Raw genomic sequence first — 16,279 nt, 5'->3', positions numbered from 1 at the left:
ACTCACTCACATGCCCTGAACATGGAGCACACCGATCATGTGAACACAGTCACCATTTTCTTCAGAGTGAGGAACTTGTGGCACGTGTGAAAGCTGACTGTGTACATCTGCAAAGGTGCAGGAGATGTGGCCTGGCCCCTGGCGTTTTCCGTGATAGAGTAAAACCTGCTGTAAAACGATGTTACATTGAGAAGGAGCTGAGCACAGTGTGTCATGCTGTATCTGATGTCATTTCCATGAATTAGGTATGGGGGTGGAAGGAGAGGTCCGTTTCCAAGCTCTGAGAAACCCTTGAATGTTATACCCTGTGGGACTGTAGAGTGTGAGATGCCATTAAACATGCCTGATTTCTCTGTTATTACACCAAATGCAATGTTTAAAATAGCAAAGAGCTGTTGGGGAAAAAAGGTCAGTTCCAAGGCAGGAGGCAGAAAAGCGAATTGAGCAACTCTTTCAAAGGGCACAATGGGCCGAATGGTCTCATTGTGCCCTTTCACGTTTTGATTGTGTAATACACCTGGTGATTCCACAGATTAATGACCAATGTGTTATTTATTCACAGGAACTTGTTGAATATTACAAATATCATTCTCTGAAAGAAGGGTTCCGGTCCCTGGACACCACCCTACGTTATCCGTACAAAGACCCTGAGGATGGCCCGATCCAAAGAGCTCACCATGGGCGGGGTCACTGTGAGTACTTACACCACTTGGTCCCTGTCATCTCAACAGCTCAGCTGGTGGGATCGGTCCCAGTAGATCAGCTCCTCCCTGACCAGCTGTCTCACTGTGTCCAGGTCAGGAATCTCTGCAGAGCCTGACCTCCAAGGGACAGATTCCAGTGTGATCTGGGGATCACTATTCCAGAGTGATCCAGGGATCAATATTCCAGTGTGATCCAGGGATCAATATTCCAGTGTGATCGAGGGTAATCATTGGAGCAGATTCCAGTGAGAGACCGTGGAGGCTGTTCATGGTGATTCTTTCAAATGGAAGTGAGTGATTTCTCTCAGGACACCACATGCTGGGCTCCAGGATCTGAGTAATTGGAGATGTGACGTGTGGAGATTACAGCGAGTTCAGGAGGAACAGGGGACTTTGGATCAATGGTTCCCAAAGCTCTCCCCCATTGGGAGATGGAGGGGGTTCCTCTCATTTTGTCTGGGCTCAATGACAGATGGAGCTCTCTGATTGGTCCCGGACTCCGTCATGATTGGGTCTATCGATCTTCCCTGTATCATTTCAGTTGAGTAAATTTGCTACTGAAGGGGAGGTGATGACCAGATAGTATCATTGTCAGACCATTATTTCAGAGATCCAGATAAATGTTGTAGGGGCCCAGGTTCAATCCGCAGGATCAAATGGTGAAATTTGAGTCTACTAAGAATTTAAGAGTCTAATGATGTCAATTGTTAGGCAAAACCCATCTGGGTCACTACTGTCCTTTAGGGAAGGAAACTGCCATCCTTACCTGGTCTGGCCTACATGTGACTCAGGCCCCCAGCAATGTGGGTGACTCTACCCATCCTAGAGGGCAGTTTAGTTAATGCTGATCTCACCAGCGACTCCCATATCCCGTGCTGGTGGATGGTGAGTGGGATCAATCCAGGTGTTCCCAGATTTGTGATTCTTATTGTAGTATCAGCCAGAGCTGTCTGTGATGGTGCCAGTAAAACAGGGAATGGGCCCGAGGCTGGAATGGGAGGATGCTGCAGAGAGTTGGAGGGTTAGAGAGAGGGTCAGGGCCAAGGAGAAGTTTAAAGAATGAGGAAGGTTTTAAATTCCAACCCACTGTTGGTTACGGTTTAATGATCTGTACAGAGCAATGATGTGAGGGTGAAACACAGATGCCAGTGATGAAGGGGAAACAGACACACCAGTGTAGAGATAAACATTTTACAAATTAAATACAATTGAGGGAATGACTTTATTAACAAATTGATTGAGCCCAGTCTGTTTGACCTTTTGTTAATGTTTGCTCAGCTGTGAGAGTTGTCCCATGGTGCTGCTGTAACTAATTTCTTTTCTCTTTCGTTCCTATCTCAGCTGCTTCTATGTTCTGTGGGCTCTCATTTGTAAATCCTGCTGGTTTCAGCTTTCCACCTCCTTCCTCGACACCCTTCTGGTCAGGTACAGCTTGCCTCTCTAATTCCTCTGCTTTAATCTCTGACTTTGTTTGAAGACCATTTGCTGTTTCAGGGAGAGATTAGCCTGAGATTCAGATCAAAAATCCGCTGTACAGCATCAGCCCAATGCCTCAAGGCGTCTATACACTCTTCCTCCATCATTCCATCCTCATCACACTCCCTTTCCTAATCACTCTCTCCATCATGCGCGATCTCTCTCTCTCTCTCGATCTGCTCATTACTCTTTCCTGATCCCCCTCTCTCCACCGTGTTCTGTCTCTCTCTATCCCCGTCACACGACACCAGGTTATAGTCCAACAGGTTTATTTGAAATCACAAGCTTTCGGAGCACTGCCCCTTTGTCAGGTGAAGGGAAGGATGCAGGCCCAGAATTTACAGATAGAGAGATTGATGTACAAATGCAGTGAGTGGACTGTCGACGGGTTGAATAATAAATCTCTGCAGGTGATCAAGTGTCGACAGCTGAATAGTGACTGAAGGGATGACCATAAGGTGGTACTGGAGACAAACCAAACGGCTGGCATAACATGATAGGCATAAAGTGTGCCAAGGGACTAACTGAAGTAACAAGTAATCCAAAACTGTACAAAGTAATTAAGGTGGAGAGATCAGTTTTTTGAGGATGCGACCAGTCGAGTGGACAATGGCGAATCAGTGGATGTTGTGTCTCTGGACTTTCAAAAGGCTTTTGACAAGTTTCCACATGAGAGGTTAGTAAGGAAAAGTAAAGCTTATGATATAGGAGGTAATGTAGTGATGTGGATAGAGAACTGCTTGGCAGACAGGAAGGAGGGGGTTGGAATATTGGGTCCTTTTCAGAGTGGCAGGCAGTGATGAGTGTGGTACCACAGGGGTCAGTGCTGGGACCCAGCTGTTCACAAAATACATTAACGATTTGGATGAAGGAGTTGAATGCCATATTTCCAATGTGTAGATGACACTAAGCTGGGTGGCAGTGTGTGCTGGGGGGAGGATGCTAAGAGGCTGCAGGGTGACCTGGACAGACTGGCTGAGTGGGCAAATACATGTGGATAAATGAGAGGTTACCCATATTGGTCACCAAAACAGGAAAGGAGATTATTCTCTGAATGGTAGCAGTTTAGGAAAAGGTGAGGTGCAACAAGACCTGGGTGTCACGGTGGGACAGTCGCTGAAGGTTGGTGTGCAGGTGCAGCAGGCAGTGAGGAAAGCTAATGGCATGCTGGCCTTCATAGTGAGAGGGTTGGAGTATCAGAGTAAAGGTGTCTTGCTGCAGTTGTACAGGGCCTTGGTGAGGCCACCCCTTGAGTATTGTGTGCAGGTTTGTCTCCTCGTCTGAGGAAGGTCATTCTTGCTATTGAGGGAGTTCAGTGAAGATTCACCAGACTGATACCCGGGATGGCAGGACTGAAATATGAGGAAAGCCTGGATCAACTGGGCTCGTACTCCTGGAATTTAGAAGAATAAGAGGGATCTCATAGAAACATATAAAATCCTGATGGGACTGAACAGACTAGATGCTGGAAGAATGTTGCCAATGTTGGGGAAGTCCAGAACTAGGGGGTCATGGTCTAAGTTTAAGGGGTAAGCCACTCAGGACGGAACTGAGGAGGAATTTCTTCAACCAGAGAGTTGTGAATTCTCTCCCACAGGAAGCTGTTGTAGCCAATTCATTAGATATATTCAAGAGGGAGCTGGACATGACCCTTACAGCTAAAGGGATTAAAGGGGATGGGGAGAGGACGGGAATGGGAGACTGAGATTGCAAGATCAGCCATGATTGCATTGAATGGTGGGGCAGGCTTGAAGGGCCGAATGGCCTACTCCTGCTCCTGTCATCTATGTTTCTATGTCAAGGAATCAAGGTGATGGTGAGAAAACAGGACTCAATTACTAGGGGTCACGAATTTGAGGTGAGAGGGGAAAAGTTTGAGGGCGATATGTGTGGAAAATTCTTCACACCGGGGCTGGTGGGTACCTGGAGGTGGTAGGGGTGGGAACGATAGTGTCATTAAAGGTCCAGGAATGGGCAGGGAGCAGAGGGATACAGATTCTTAGAAAATAGGTGACAGGTTTAGATCGAGGATCTGGATCAGCACAGGCTTGGAGAGCCGAAGGGCCTGTTCCTGTGCTGTAATGTTCTTTGTTCTAGTAAAGGAAGAGGTTACACAGAACTGAATGTTGGGGTTGTATATAGTGTGACATGAACCCAAGATCACGATTGAGTCCGTCCTCATGGGTACGGAACTTGATATCAGTTTCTGCTCAGCGATTCGGTGTTGTGTATCTGGAAGACCACCCCAGAAAGCATGTACCCAATGACCGCAGGCTGAATGTCCCTGACCGCTGATGTGTTCCCTGACTGGGAGGGAACATCCCTGCCTGGCGATTGTTGGATGGTGTCCATTCATCTGTTGTTGTAGCGTCTGCTTGGTCTTGTCAATGTACAATGCCTCGGGGCATCCTTGCCTGCAGCATATGAGATAGACAACGATGGCCAAGTCACAGGAGTACCTGCCGTCTACATGGTGGGTGGTGTCCCCATGTGTAATGGTGGTATCCATGTTGAAACTCTGACACGTCTTGCAGTGGTTGTCATGACAAGGTTGTATGGTTTGTGGTTGATGTTGTCCTGAAGGCTGGGCAGTTTGCTGTGAATCATATAGATGGAAAGTATTCTGCCTCAAGTGGGGTCCCGCAGGGCTCTGTACTTGGGCCTCTGCTCTCTGTAGTTTTTATAAATGACTTGGATGAGGAGGTTGAAGGGTGGGTTAGTAAATTTGTAGATGACACAAAGGTTGGAGCTACCGTTGATAGTATAGAGGGCTGCAGCACGACACAGACAGGATGCAGAGCTGGGCTGAGAAATGGCAGATGGAGTTCAACCTGGATAAATGTGAAGTGATGCATTTTGGAAGGTTGAACTTGAATGCTGAATATAGGATTAAAGACAGGATTCTTGGCAGTGTGGAGGAACAGAGGGATCTGGGTGTGCAAGTACATAGATCCCTCCAAGTTGCCCCCCCACTGGATAGGATTATTAAGAAAGCATATGCTGTTTTGGCTTTCATTAACAGGGGGATCGAGTTTAAGAGCCGTGAGGTTTTGCTGCAGCTCTACAAGTCTCTGGTGAGACCACACTTGGAATATTGTGTCCAGTTCTGGTCGCCCTACTATCGGAAAGATGTGGAGGCTTTGGAGAGGGTGCAAAGAAGGTTTACCAAGATGCTGCCTGGACTGGAGGGCTTGTCTTATAAAGAGAGGTTGAATAAGCTCGGACTTTTCTCTCTGGAGAGAAGGAAGAAGAGAGGTGACCTGATCGAGGTGTACAAAATGAGAGGTATAGATAGAATCAATAACCAGAGAGGTCATAGTTTGAAGATATTAGGAGGAAGGTATAAAGGAGAGGTCAGAGGTAGGGTCTTTATGCAGAGAGTTTAGATTAGATTACTCAGTGTGGAAACAGGCCTTTCGGCCCAACAAGTCCACACCGACCCGCCGAAGCGCAACCCACCCATACCCCTACATTTACCCTTTTACCTAATACTATGGACAATTTAGCATGGCCAATTCACCTGACCTGCACATCTTTGTGACTGTGGGAGGAAACCGGAGCACCCGGAGGAAACCCACGCAGACACGGGGAGAACGTGCAAACTCCACACAGACAGTTGCCTGAGGTGGGAATTGAACCCGGGTCTCTGGCGCTGTGAGGCAGCAGTGCTAACCACTGTGCCACCGTGCCGCCCACAGTTGTGAATGTATGGATTGTGTTGCCAGCGGTGGTGGTGGAAGCAGAGTCACTGGGGACATTTAAGCGACTGCTGGGCTTGCACATGGATAGCAGTGAGTTGAGGGGTGCGTAGGTTAAGTTACTATATTTTACATTAGGATTAAATCTCGGCACAACATCATGGGCCTAAGGGCCTGTTCTGTGCTGTACTTTTCTATGTTCTATGTCTCATCGATGACATATTGAAGGCTGTGAGGAGCATGCCGTAACGGTCATGTCCCATGTCTGTCTTCTGAGGAGATCATTGCGGGTTTTCATTGTGGTACGTTGGAACTGGCAATGGATGCAGTGAGGGTCATATCCCATTCTTATGAGGGCATCTTCCAGTATCTTTAGGTGTCTGTTGCCTTCCCCCTCACCTGAACCTGTGTATGTGCAGGGGATGGCTCTTTAATGTGTTTCAGGTGGAAGCTAGAGAAGTGCAGCATCGTGAGGTTATCTGTGGGCTTGCTGTAGACTGAGCTACTGAGGTGTCCATCCTTGATGGAGAGACGTGTGTCCAAGAATGAGACTGATTCTGAAGAGTAGCCCATGGTGCGTCTGATGGTGGGATGGAACTTGTTAATATTGTTGTGCAGTCATTTCAGTGATTCTTCACCATGAGTCCAAAGGAAGAAAATGTCATCTATGTCTCTAGTGGATGGTGCTGGTTGGAGGTACTGTGCAGCAAAGAATTCTTGTTCGAAATTCTGCATGAAAATGTCGGCACATTGGGGTGTAAATAAGGTCTCCATGTCTGGATGAAGAGCTGGTTGTCGAAGGTGAAGACGTTGTGATCAAGGATGAAGCTGATGAGTTGTAGGACAGTGCTCAGAGATTAGCAGTTGTTGGTATTGAGTACTGCGGCTGTGCAGTGATGCTGTTATCAGGGGGAATGCTGGTGTAGAGCTGACACATCCATTGTGATGAGGAACGTTCCTGGTTCGACTACTCTGTGGGTGCTGTGTTTCTGTAAGAAATCTGTAGTGTCGCGACAGGAGCTGGGGGTCCCGTATGCAATGGGTTCCAAGATGCCTTCAAAATGCCCAGAGAGGTTCTCACATGGGGTCCCATTGCCTGATACAGCGGGAGGTCCAGGTCTTTGGGCATTGTGACCTTTGGAAGGCTGTAGCAGTCCCCCGTGTGAGACGTTTATGGGATGAGAGAGTGTAGGATACTCTGAAAGGACGGGATCAAAAACCTTGACCAGTCTTTCAGTTGACAGGTGTGTTCTTTGCTTGGATCGGCCTTTAGTTGTCTGGAATGTTCCTTGTTGTTCCGTTGTCAGTGTGTTTCTTTGCAATAGTTTGTTCGATTCTGTACGCTGATGACTCCTCCTTTGTTGGCTGGTTTGGTGACGATGTTGTGGTTGGGTTTGAGAGCATGGACTTTGTTGTTTTGTGTTTGGAAGATATACTGCGCTACCCTGTGGGTGCAGCTGATGAATCTGGCATTAACGCATCTCCTGACAGCTTGGGCCTGGGACTGTGACCTTCCGGAGCTGTGACCTTCCGGAGCTGTGACTTTCCGGAACAGTCCATTTCGACTGTTTCCCCGTTGGTTGCTGCATCACGAATCTCTCTGTCGACTGTTCCGGTTATTTAGTTGTCTCGTTGGGTTCACTGTTGACATATTGGGGTTTGTGGAAACATTCCTGAATCCTCATTCACCTGATGTTTTCCTCAGTGTCTGCTGCTAGACCAATGGGATCCATTTGCTATAAATTAAGCCCTCAGCTGAGAGCTTGGAGTTTGTTCGGTTGAAGAGTGTGGTCAGACAAGTTTGTGATGGATTTCCCTGCGATGGTGCCATTTTCAACTGTGGTCCTGAGGAGGCTTGGGTATTGTTGCTAGTGATGCCAATTTTGGCCAGTTTCATGTTCTGGGTGTGCAGCCAGTGGTGTAGTTCCACTACCTCATCCCCTTGACAGTGTCTCAGCTGATCCACTGTATCCTGTGCACGACCTGAGAATATGGACTCAATCTCGATTTCAAGGGTGTGGTGTCTGCCATCGAGCTGGTGTTGAAGATACTCGAGGGGGTGTGTGAGGGGTGTGAAGGCAGAGTCTCTCTGTGTGGCATATGTTGTTGCTCAACACGGTTCGTGATCTGTACTCCCTTTCCTGATCACTCTCTCTCCGTCACTACCCCATCACATTGTCTGTCTCTCACCCTCTCCCTCCCTTCCTCCCTCTCTACCTCTCTCTCTTGTCCCCCACCTCCCCCATCACTGTCTCTCCCTCCAGTAACACTGCCTCTGACCGTATTTCTGATCTGAGAAGGGAATATTTTCCTGTGGGAATGGAATTAAAATTCCCTCCGGGAGATTGAGGGTTTGATTTTCCTCTCGTTTACTCTCTGCTGCAGGAGCTGAGTGATTTCCCACACCTTCTGCTCCCCACCTTTTACAGAATCTGACCCTCTTGAGATTCTGCTGCTGTTAGTAATTAATGTGCAATTTCACACTGAGACAAACCTTCTGCTTTCTGAGCTTTGTTAACAAGCAAAACTATTAGGAACTAAATGTTGGATTCCTGTGATGATTCTGTGTAGTCCTGAGGTCCACACACACAGAGCAGGAAGATCCCAACTCCATTCCCTGCCTCTGGCTGTTGATTTACTTCGGGTGAGACTCTCAGTCTGAGGACAGGGCATTTCTGTAGCTGTCCTTACACCAAACACTGGAGGGCAGTGTTGCACACAGAATGGGTCTCTTATTTGATCAGTCAGGCTTTGTCCATGACGCCACGAGGACGAGGCTGTTCAGCCCCTTGAGCCTGCTTCGCTATTCAATCAGATCACGCTGGATCCCCATTGGAGCTGCTTTGTGTCAGGTTCAGAGTGAACAAAGAAAATTTACAGCCCAGGAACAGGCCCTTCGGCCCTCCAAGCCTGAGCCGATCCAAATCTACTGTCTAAACCTGTCGCCCAATCCCTAAGCATCTGTATCCCTCTGCTCCCCACCTACTCATGCATCTGTCCAAACTCATCTTAAACGAATCTACTGTGCCTGTCTCTCCCACCTCTGCTGGCAACGCGTTCCAGACACCCACCACCCTCTGTGTGAAGTACCTGCCGCGTGTATCCCCCTTAAACTATCCACCTCTCACCTTGAAAGCGTGACCTCTCGTTATTGAATCCTTCACCCTGGGAAACAGCTTGTCTCTACCCACCCTGTCTATACCCTTCATGGTTTTGTAAACCTGAATCAGGTCTTTCCCTCAATCTCCTTTTTTCTAATGAAAACAATCCTAACCTACTCAACCTCTCTTCATAGTTAGCACCTTCCATACTCGCCAACATCCTCGTAAACTTTCTCTGCACCCTCTCCAAAGCATCCACATCCTTTTGGGAATGTGGTGACCAGAACTGTACACAATTCTAAATGCGGCCAAACCAATGTCTTGTACAATTTTAACACAACTTGCCGGCTCTTATACTCAATACCCGTCCAATGAAGGCAAGCGTCCCATATGCCTTCTTGACCACTCTATCCACCTGTGCAGCAACCTTCAGGGTACAATGGACCTGTACTCCCAGATCTCTCTGCCTATCAACTTTTCCCAAGGCTCTTCTGTTTACAGTATAGTTCACTTTAGAATTAGTGTTGTCTCACATTTCTCTGAAGGACATGACCTCTCCTTCTCAGACTCCTCTTTATCCCAAATCAGTCATCACCCAGCATCAAATTCTCTCTGTGGTGGGTTCAAGGTTGTGACTTCAATTTGTCGTAGAGTCTCAGAGACATACAGCACAGAAACAAAAACCCTTCAGTCCAACCCGTCCATGCTGACCAGATATCCCAACCCAATCTAGTCCCCCCTGCCAGCACCCGGCCCATATCCCTCCAAACCCTTCCTATTCATATACCCATCCAGATGCCTCTTAAATGTTGTAATTGTACCAGCCTCCACCACTTCCTCTGGCAGCTCACTCCATACACGTACCACCCTCTGTGTGAAAAAGTTGCCCCTTAGGTCTCTTTTATATCTTTCCTCTCCCATCCTAAACCTATGCCCCTCTAGTTCTGGACCCCCACACCCCAGGGAAAAGACTTTGTCTGTTTATCCCACCCATGTCCTTCATGATTTTATAAACCTCTATCCTTCAGAGACTTCATATAATCCAGCCCATCCATTCTGTGCTAGCTCTTTTGATAAAAACCGCTGAATAATTTCTCATACCCAATCTGTCCCCGTCCCACTGAAATGTTTTCTCCCTTGAGATAATTCCCCAGTTCCATTTTGGATGATTTAATTGGACCTGTATCCACTGTCCCATATGTTTAAACAACCCCCCTCCCCTCCCTCTCGGGGGCTTCTCCCCGATTCCCTTCAATCCCCCTCCCTCTGCTCCCTCACCCTCCTGCCCCTGGAAACACTCTCTCCTGATTTACTCCAACAAACTCTCTCCATGGTTTTGAACACCTCGGTTAAACCTCCTGGAACCTTCTCTGATCTAAGGAGAACAATCCCAGCTTCTCCAGTCTCTCCACATTCACCGAGATCCCTGATCCCTGATCCCATTCCAGTCAATCACCTCGGCTCCCTCTCACCCTGACATTGTTCTGAAAGAGCAGGGCCCTGAGGCTGGGGTCTGGCCCATGTTGATGAAGATGGAGCAGATTCTCATCGATTATGAAGAGCAGGAGACTGTGAGCCACTCTGTTAACCTGAACACAAAGAATCCGAGCTCTCTCTCACCCATTCCGTTGGTATTGTCTCCTTGATCTTCCGAGAAAAATCCATCACCTCCACGTTTCTGAGGTGAATCTGATTGGTCGTGCCTGCCATTTCTCAAATCTGTCACTATCACCCTTGGCCTCCTCTGTCTTCACCGCTGACCGTGCCTCAGGGAATTCCAGCAGCGTAGACATTATATTTCTGCGTCATAATTATTCATGGTGCTGCTACAGGCTTCCTAACATCGGACCTGCCCTTGGGGTGACTGTGTGTATGTGGTGAGTCCAGGTGAGTTTCTGGTCAATGCCAACCCCCTCCTCAGATGTTGACAATGGTGGATTCCGTGATGGTAACATCATTGAATATCAAGGGGCTGTGGTTAGATTCTCTCTTATTGGAAATGGCCATTGCCTGGCAGTTGTGTGGTGTGAGCCCAAGCCTGGATATTGTCCAGATCTTGTTGTATTTGAACGTGAATTCACCAAGTATCTGAGGAGGAGTCATGAATGATGCTGACCCCTGTGCAATCATCGGTGAACATCCCCACTTCTGACCTGATGATGGAGGGAAGGTCATTGATAACACTACCCTGGGGGACTCCTGCAGGGATGTCCTGGCGCTGAATGACTGACCTCCAACACCCACAATCGTCTTCCTCTGTGTCAGGTATGACTCTAACCAGCGGCGAGTTTTCCTCCTGATACCCACTGATTCCAGTTTTGCCCAGGGCTCCTTGATGCTATACTTTGTTAAATGTGATTTTGATATCAGGGGCTGTCCCCCTCCCCTCCCCTCTGGAATCCAGCTCTTTTGTCCATGTTTGACCCAAGGCTGTAATGAGGTCAGGAGCTGGGTGACCCTGGTGGATCCCAAACCGGGCGTCACTGAGCAGGTTATTGCTGAGCAGGTGCTGCTTGATAGCTCTGTTACTGACCCCGTCCATCACGTTACTGATGATAGAGAGTAGGCTGATGGGGTGGTAACTGGCCCGGTTGGATCTGTCCTGCTTTCTGTGTACGGGACAGTCCTGGGCAATTTTATGCACTGTAAGGTCAGTTCATGTGGAACTGGCTGGAGCCTGGTATCTGTGACACTGGGGACTGCTGGAGGAGCCCGAAATGGATTATCCACTCGGCATATCTGGCTGAAGATTGCTGTGAAAGCAAGAGACTTATCTTTTGCCCTGATGTGCTGGGCTCCTCTGTCATTGGGGATGGGGATATTTGTGGAGTTTCCTCCAGGGAGCTGTTTAATCATCCATCACCATTCACCACTGGATGTGGCAGGACTGCAGAGTTTAGATCTGATCCATTGGTTGTGGGATCGTTTAGCTCTGTCTATCCTGTCTGGAAGTAGTCCTGTGTGGTGGCTTCACCAGGTTGGCACCTCATCTTCAGGTCTGCCTGGTGCTGCTCCTGGTATACCCTCCTGCACTCTCCATTGAACCCGGGCTGACCCCCTGGCTGATGGTAATGGGTGAGTGGGGGATATGCCAGGCCATGAGGTTACAGATTGTGCTGGAGTACAGTTCGGCTGCTGTTGATGGCTCACAGCGCCTCATAGATACCCAGCCTTGAGTTGCTCAATCTGTATGAAGTCTGTCCCATTTAGCACGGGGATGGTGCCACACAACACGAGGAAGGGTATTCTCAATGTGAAGGTGGGACTTTGTCTGCACCGAAACTTTGAGGTGGTCACTCGTACCAATCCTGTCATGGACAGATGGATCTGCTGGAACATGAGGGTGGCATTGTAAATGTTGGTTTTCCGGTATACTTGCACATTGTCCTGAAGAATGGACAATGCAAGCATTCAACCAGATTTGTCATGTTTTCGGTAAGACTCTGGTCACATATTCTGTGTGAACAAATAACGGTTTGTGTTTTATTTTGTCAGCTTTGGGTCCGAAGGTGGTGGGAGTCGCCGTAGCTCAGTATGCCTTCTCAGCGCGAGATATGAGGGAACTGTCACTGCAGGAGGGAGACATGGTGAAGATTTACACCAAAAATGGACCCAATGGCTGGTGGCGAGGAGCTGTCAATGGCAGGGTGTGTAACCCCGTCCTGGGAATAACACACAGAGTGTGGGTGTGAGAGTGACAGACACTCATGGGAATAACACTGAGAGTGAGAGTGTGTAACACTGTCCTGGGAATAACACTGAGAGGGTGAGAGTGTGTAACACTGTCCTGGGAATAACACTGAGTGTGTGAGAGTGTGTAACACTGTCCTGGGAATAACACTGAGAGTGAGAGAGTGTGTAACACTGTCCTGGGAATAACACTGAGAGTGTGAGAGTGTGTAACACTGTCCTGGGAATAACACTGAGAGTGTGAGAGTGTGTAACACTGTCCTGGGAATAACACTGAGGGTGAGTGTGTGGGAGCATTGTAAACAGACCCAGGCTATTGCTGGTCATTGCTTCTGAGAATTTGGCAGCACTGAATGAGGCCCTTCTGCCCATCAAGCCCATGCTCACAGTTGACCAGTGATCCAGTTAATCCCAGTCAGTCTGGCAAATCTCAGAGAATGTGGAGAAGCTGGGATTGTTCTCCTTAGAGCAGGGAAGGTTCCGGGAGGGGTTAACTGAGGTGTTCAAAACCATGGAGAGAGTTTGATGGAGTAAATCAGGAGAGAGTGTTTCCAGGGGCAGGAGGGTGAGGGAGCAGAGGGAGGGGGATGGAAGGGAATCGGGGAGAAGCCCCCGGGGGGAGAGGGGAGGGGGATTGTTTTACACAGTGAGGTGTTGGGGTCTGGAAGGTGCTGCCTGAAAGGGCAGTGGGAGCAGATTCAATCAGAACTTTCACACGGGAACCAGGGAAATCCTTGTGTGTGGTCATTTTCTGGACGATGGGGAAAGTGCAGAGGAAGGGGATTATTTGGATAGAATTAGCAAGTACGGGCTTAATGGGCAGAATAGTCTCCTGCAGTACTGTCAGAATCTTAAAATGGACCCCTCAACTGGAATGTCTGGCATTGAGAGGAGATGGGACATTTCCTGGTTTGACCATCAATGGGTCTCAATTGGTTGGTTTCAGGTCGGTTGGTTTCCATCCACGTACGTAGAAGAGGAGGAGGATTGTTTCCCAGACTGACCCCGTGCTACAGTGGACACTCGGGGATTGGTGAACCAACACAGTTACCCATGTGCTAACCATTCTGGAGACGGTGGAGATGACTCTGTCCCTGCCTCACGTGTGGGCAATGTGTTTTCAGGAGCTTATGGATTCAGTGGGATACCAGGAATCTCTGCAGGCAACGAGGGGAGAATCTGCTCTGGAACAGGGTGGGGATCCAATTGCTGACAATCCCCTTGGAGTCCAAATCCAGGAGCAGTGTCACCTGCAGATGGAGTGGATCCAGATCACGCTTTGAGCAGATTGAGATAGAGCCTGTAGATATCACTGGAGCTCTGCTGTCCCTGTCCCTGTCCCTGTCCCTGTCCCTGTCCCTGTCCCTGTCCCTGTCCCTGTCCCTGTCCCTGTCCCTGTCCCTGTCCCTGTGAAATTAGTATTTGATTGTTACTGCTGGCTGGATATCAGAAACATTTTAATTCAGCAAACTCTCATCTGTTTACACAGCCCAATGATCAGGCCCTCACTGATCTCCATCAGACCCAATACAAACTGTTCAGCCTCTGTCCCAAACCCAATCTGATTCAGTGACTGGCCCCAAAGACCAAACCTGTCTGACTGGCCAGCAGGTTTCCCTCAGACTCACAACACCCCTACCCCGGGGTCACCCAACACCCCTACCCCAGGGTCACCCCCTAACACCCCTACCCCGGGGTCACCACCCAACACCCCTACCCCGGGGTCACCCAACACCCCTACCCCAGGGTCACCACCCAACACCCCTACCCCGGGGTCACCACCCAACACCCCTACCCCGGGGTCACCCAACACCCCTACCCCAGGGTCACCACCCAACACCCCTACCCCGGGGTCACCCAACACCCCTACCCCAGGGTCACCACCCAACACCCCTACCCCGGGGTCACCCAATACCCCTACCCTGGGGTCACCCCCCAACACCCCTACCCCGGGGTCACCACCCAACACCCCTACCCCGGGGTCACCCAACACCCCTACCCCAGGGTCACCCCCTAACACCCCTACCCCAGGGTCACCCCCCCAACACCCCTACCCTGGGGTCACCCCCTAACACCCCTACCCCGGGGTCACCACCCAACACCCCTACCCCGGGGTCACCCCCTAACACCCCTACCCCGGGGTCACCCCCTAACACCCCTACCCCGGGGTCACCCCCCAACACCCCTACCCCGGGGTCACCCCCCAACACCCCTACCCCGGGGTCACCCCCCAACACCCCTACCCCGGGGTCACCCCCCAACACCCCTACCCCAGGGTCACCCCCCAACACCCCTACCCCGGGGTCACCCCCCAACACCCCTACCCCGGGGTCACCCCCTAACACCCCTACCCTGGGATTACCCCGCAACACCCCTACCCCAGGATCTTTACTGAGGGAGTGCTGCACTGTCGGAGGGTCAGTGCTGAGGGAGCACCGCACTGTCGGAGGGTCAGTGCTGAGGGAGCGCCGCACTGTCGGAGGGTCAGTACTGAGGGAGTGCTACATTGTCAGAGGGTCAGTCTATCAGATTTAACATAAGGTCCTCGCTACTGTCACAAGTGAATTCAGAAATTCCCAATGTAAGAATGATTGGTTAGTTAATGTGGGTCATCTTCTTCATGTTAATATTCATCTCGCGATTATCTTGACTAACACAACCGATTGTCTGCTCATTATCTTATTGTGGGATCTTGCCATGTACATATCAGGAGCGTTTCCTGCAATCCAGCAGGCCCCAAACCGTCAGTGTGTTTTATTGTCTCGGGGGTCTTTGCTGCAGGTTCTTGGTGTCTCACTCAATTTTCAACACACAGCCCATTCCTCCAAGAAGATGGATCAAACGTCTGGAACCAAAACAAATGACCTTGAGCCGTGTGAGTGTCAGGGTCACCGGATCAGGGCGGTGTAATGTCAGGGCTAAATAGGCTTCTGCTTCACTCCTGGATACTGAGCTCCAAAGGATGTACAAACTCTGTTGAGAAAGTTTCAGTAAAAACCCTTCATTAAACTGGAGATGTTTGATTCAAGCCTTCCTTCCATGAATTGGGCTTTTTTGTTCACTGTGCTGAGTTATCCAGGCCCCGGGAACCTGAAACAGTTCCTCTCATGCTCCACAATCTGACCCTGAGTCACAGTCACTCAGTCAGCAAGGAGTGTTTATTAAATCGTGGGAAGTAGCCTGTCCGTTGTTGCAGACTGCAGGGTGTAAAGACCTTATCTGTTTATTTCCCATTTTATGATTGTGAACTCATTCAGGAAAAGGACTATTTCCAAAACACATTGCTGTCCTTTATAAAAGCCGTGTCCTTGACCCTCATTTTATGTGCTGTTTACACAGCTGCTGGTTCAAGCAGTGGGGGAAGTTTAGTTACAGACGAGCTGGAGACCAGGGCTGTGTACGATGGAAGTTTCACCCGGCAACAAGCAGCTGATTGGTCTATCAGTTATCCATTACAAAAGCCTTCGGTCTGCGTTCAGTGATGTGATTAGCTCCCGAGGAGCTGAGCATCTGGTGGGGGTGCATGTTCAGGTCAGGGGCCATTGGGGACCTCTGGGTGTGAAGGAGTGGTGCTTCTGTGCTGCAGTTTATTTCCTCTTTCCCATTGCTG

The 16,279-nt window shown here is 49.5% G+C and overlaps 1 protein-coding gene across 1 annotated transcript in view; it reads left to right on the top strand.

The window, feature by feature from the left end:
* LOC132818574 (guanine nucleotide exchange factor VAV3-like) overlaps positions 1-15,697 on the top strand; it is a 49,615-nt gene extending 33,918 nt beyond the window's left edge. Inside the window, exons 12-14 of the mRNA XM_060829632.1 lie at positions 563-692; positions 12,475-12,626; positions 13,616-15,697. Of these exons, the coding sequence (XP_060685615.1) occupies positions 563-692; positions 12,475-12,626; positions 13,616-13,672 (339 nt within the window). The 3' untranslated portion in view covers positions 13,673-15,697. The remainder of the gene's footprint in view (positions 1-562; positions 693-12,474; positions 12,627-13,615) is intronic.
* The last annotated feature ends 582 nt before the right edge of the window (positions 15,698-16,279 follow it).

This window comes from Hemiscyllium ocellatum, chromosome 9, assembly GCF_020745735.1.
Source record: "Hemiscyllium ocellatum isolate sHemOce1 chromosome 9, sHemOce1.pat.X.cur, whole genome shotgun sequence".
Taxonomy (NCBI): domain Eukaryota; kingdom Metazoa; phylum Chordata; class Chondrichthyes; order Orectolobiformes; family Hemiscylliidae; genus Hemiscyllium; species Hemiscyllium ocellatum.
This window is presented reverse-complemented; position numbering and strand designations above follow the sequence as displayed.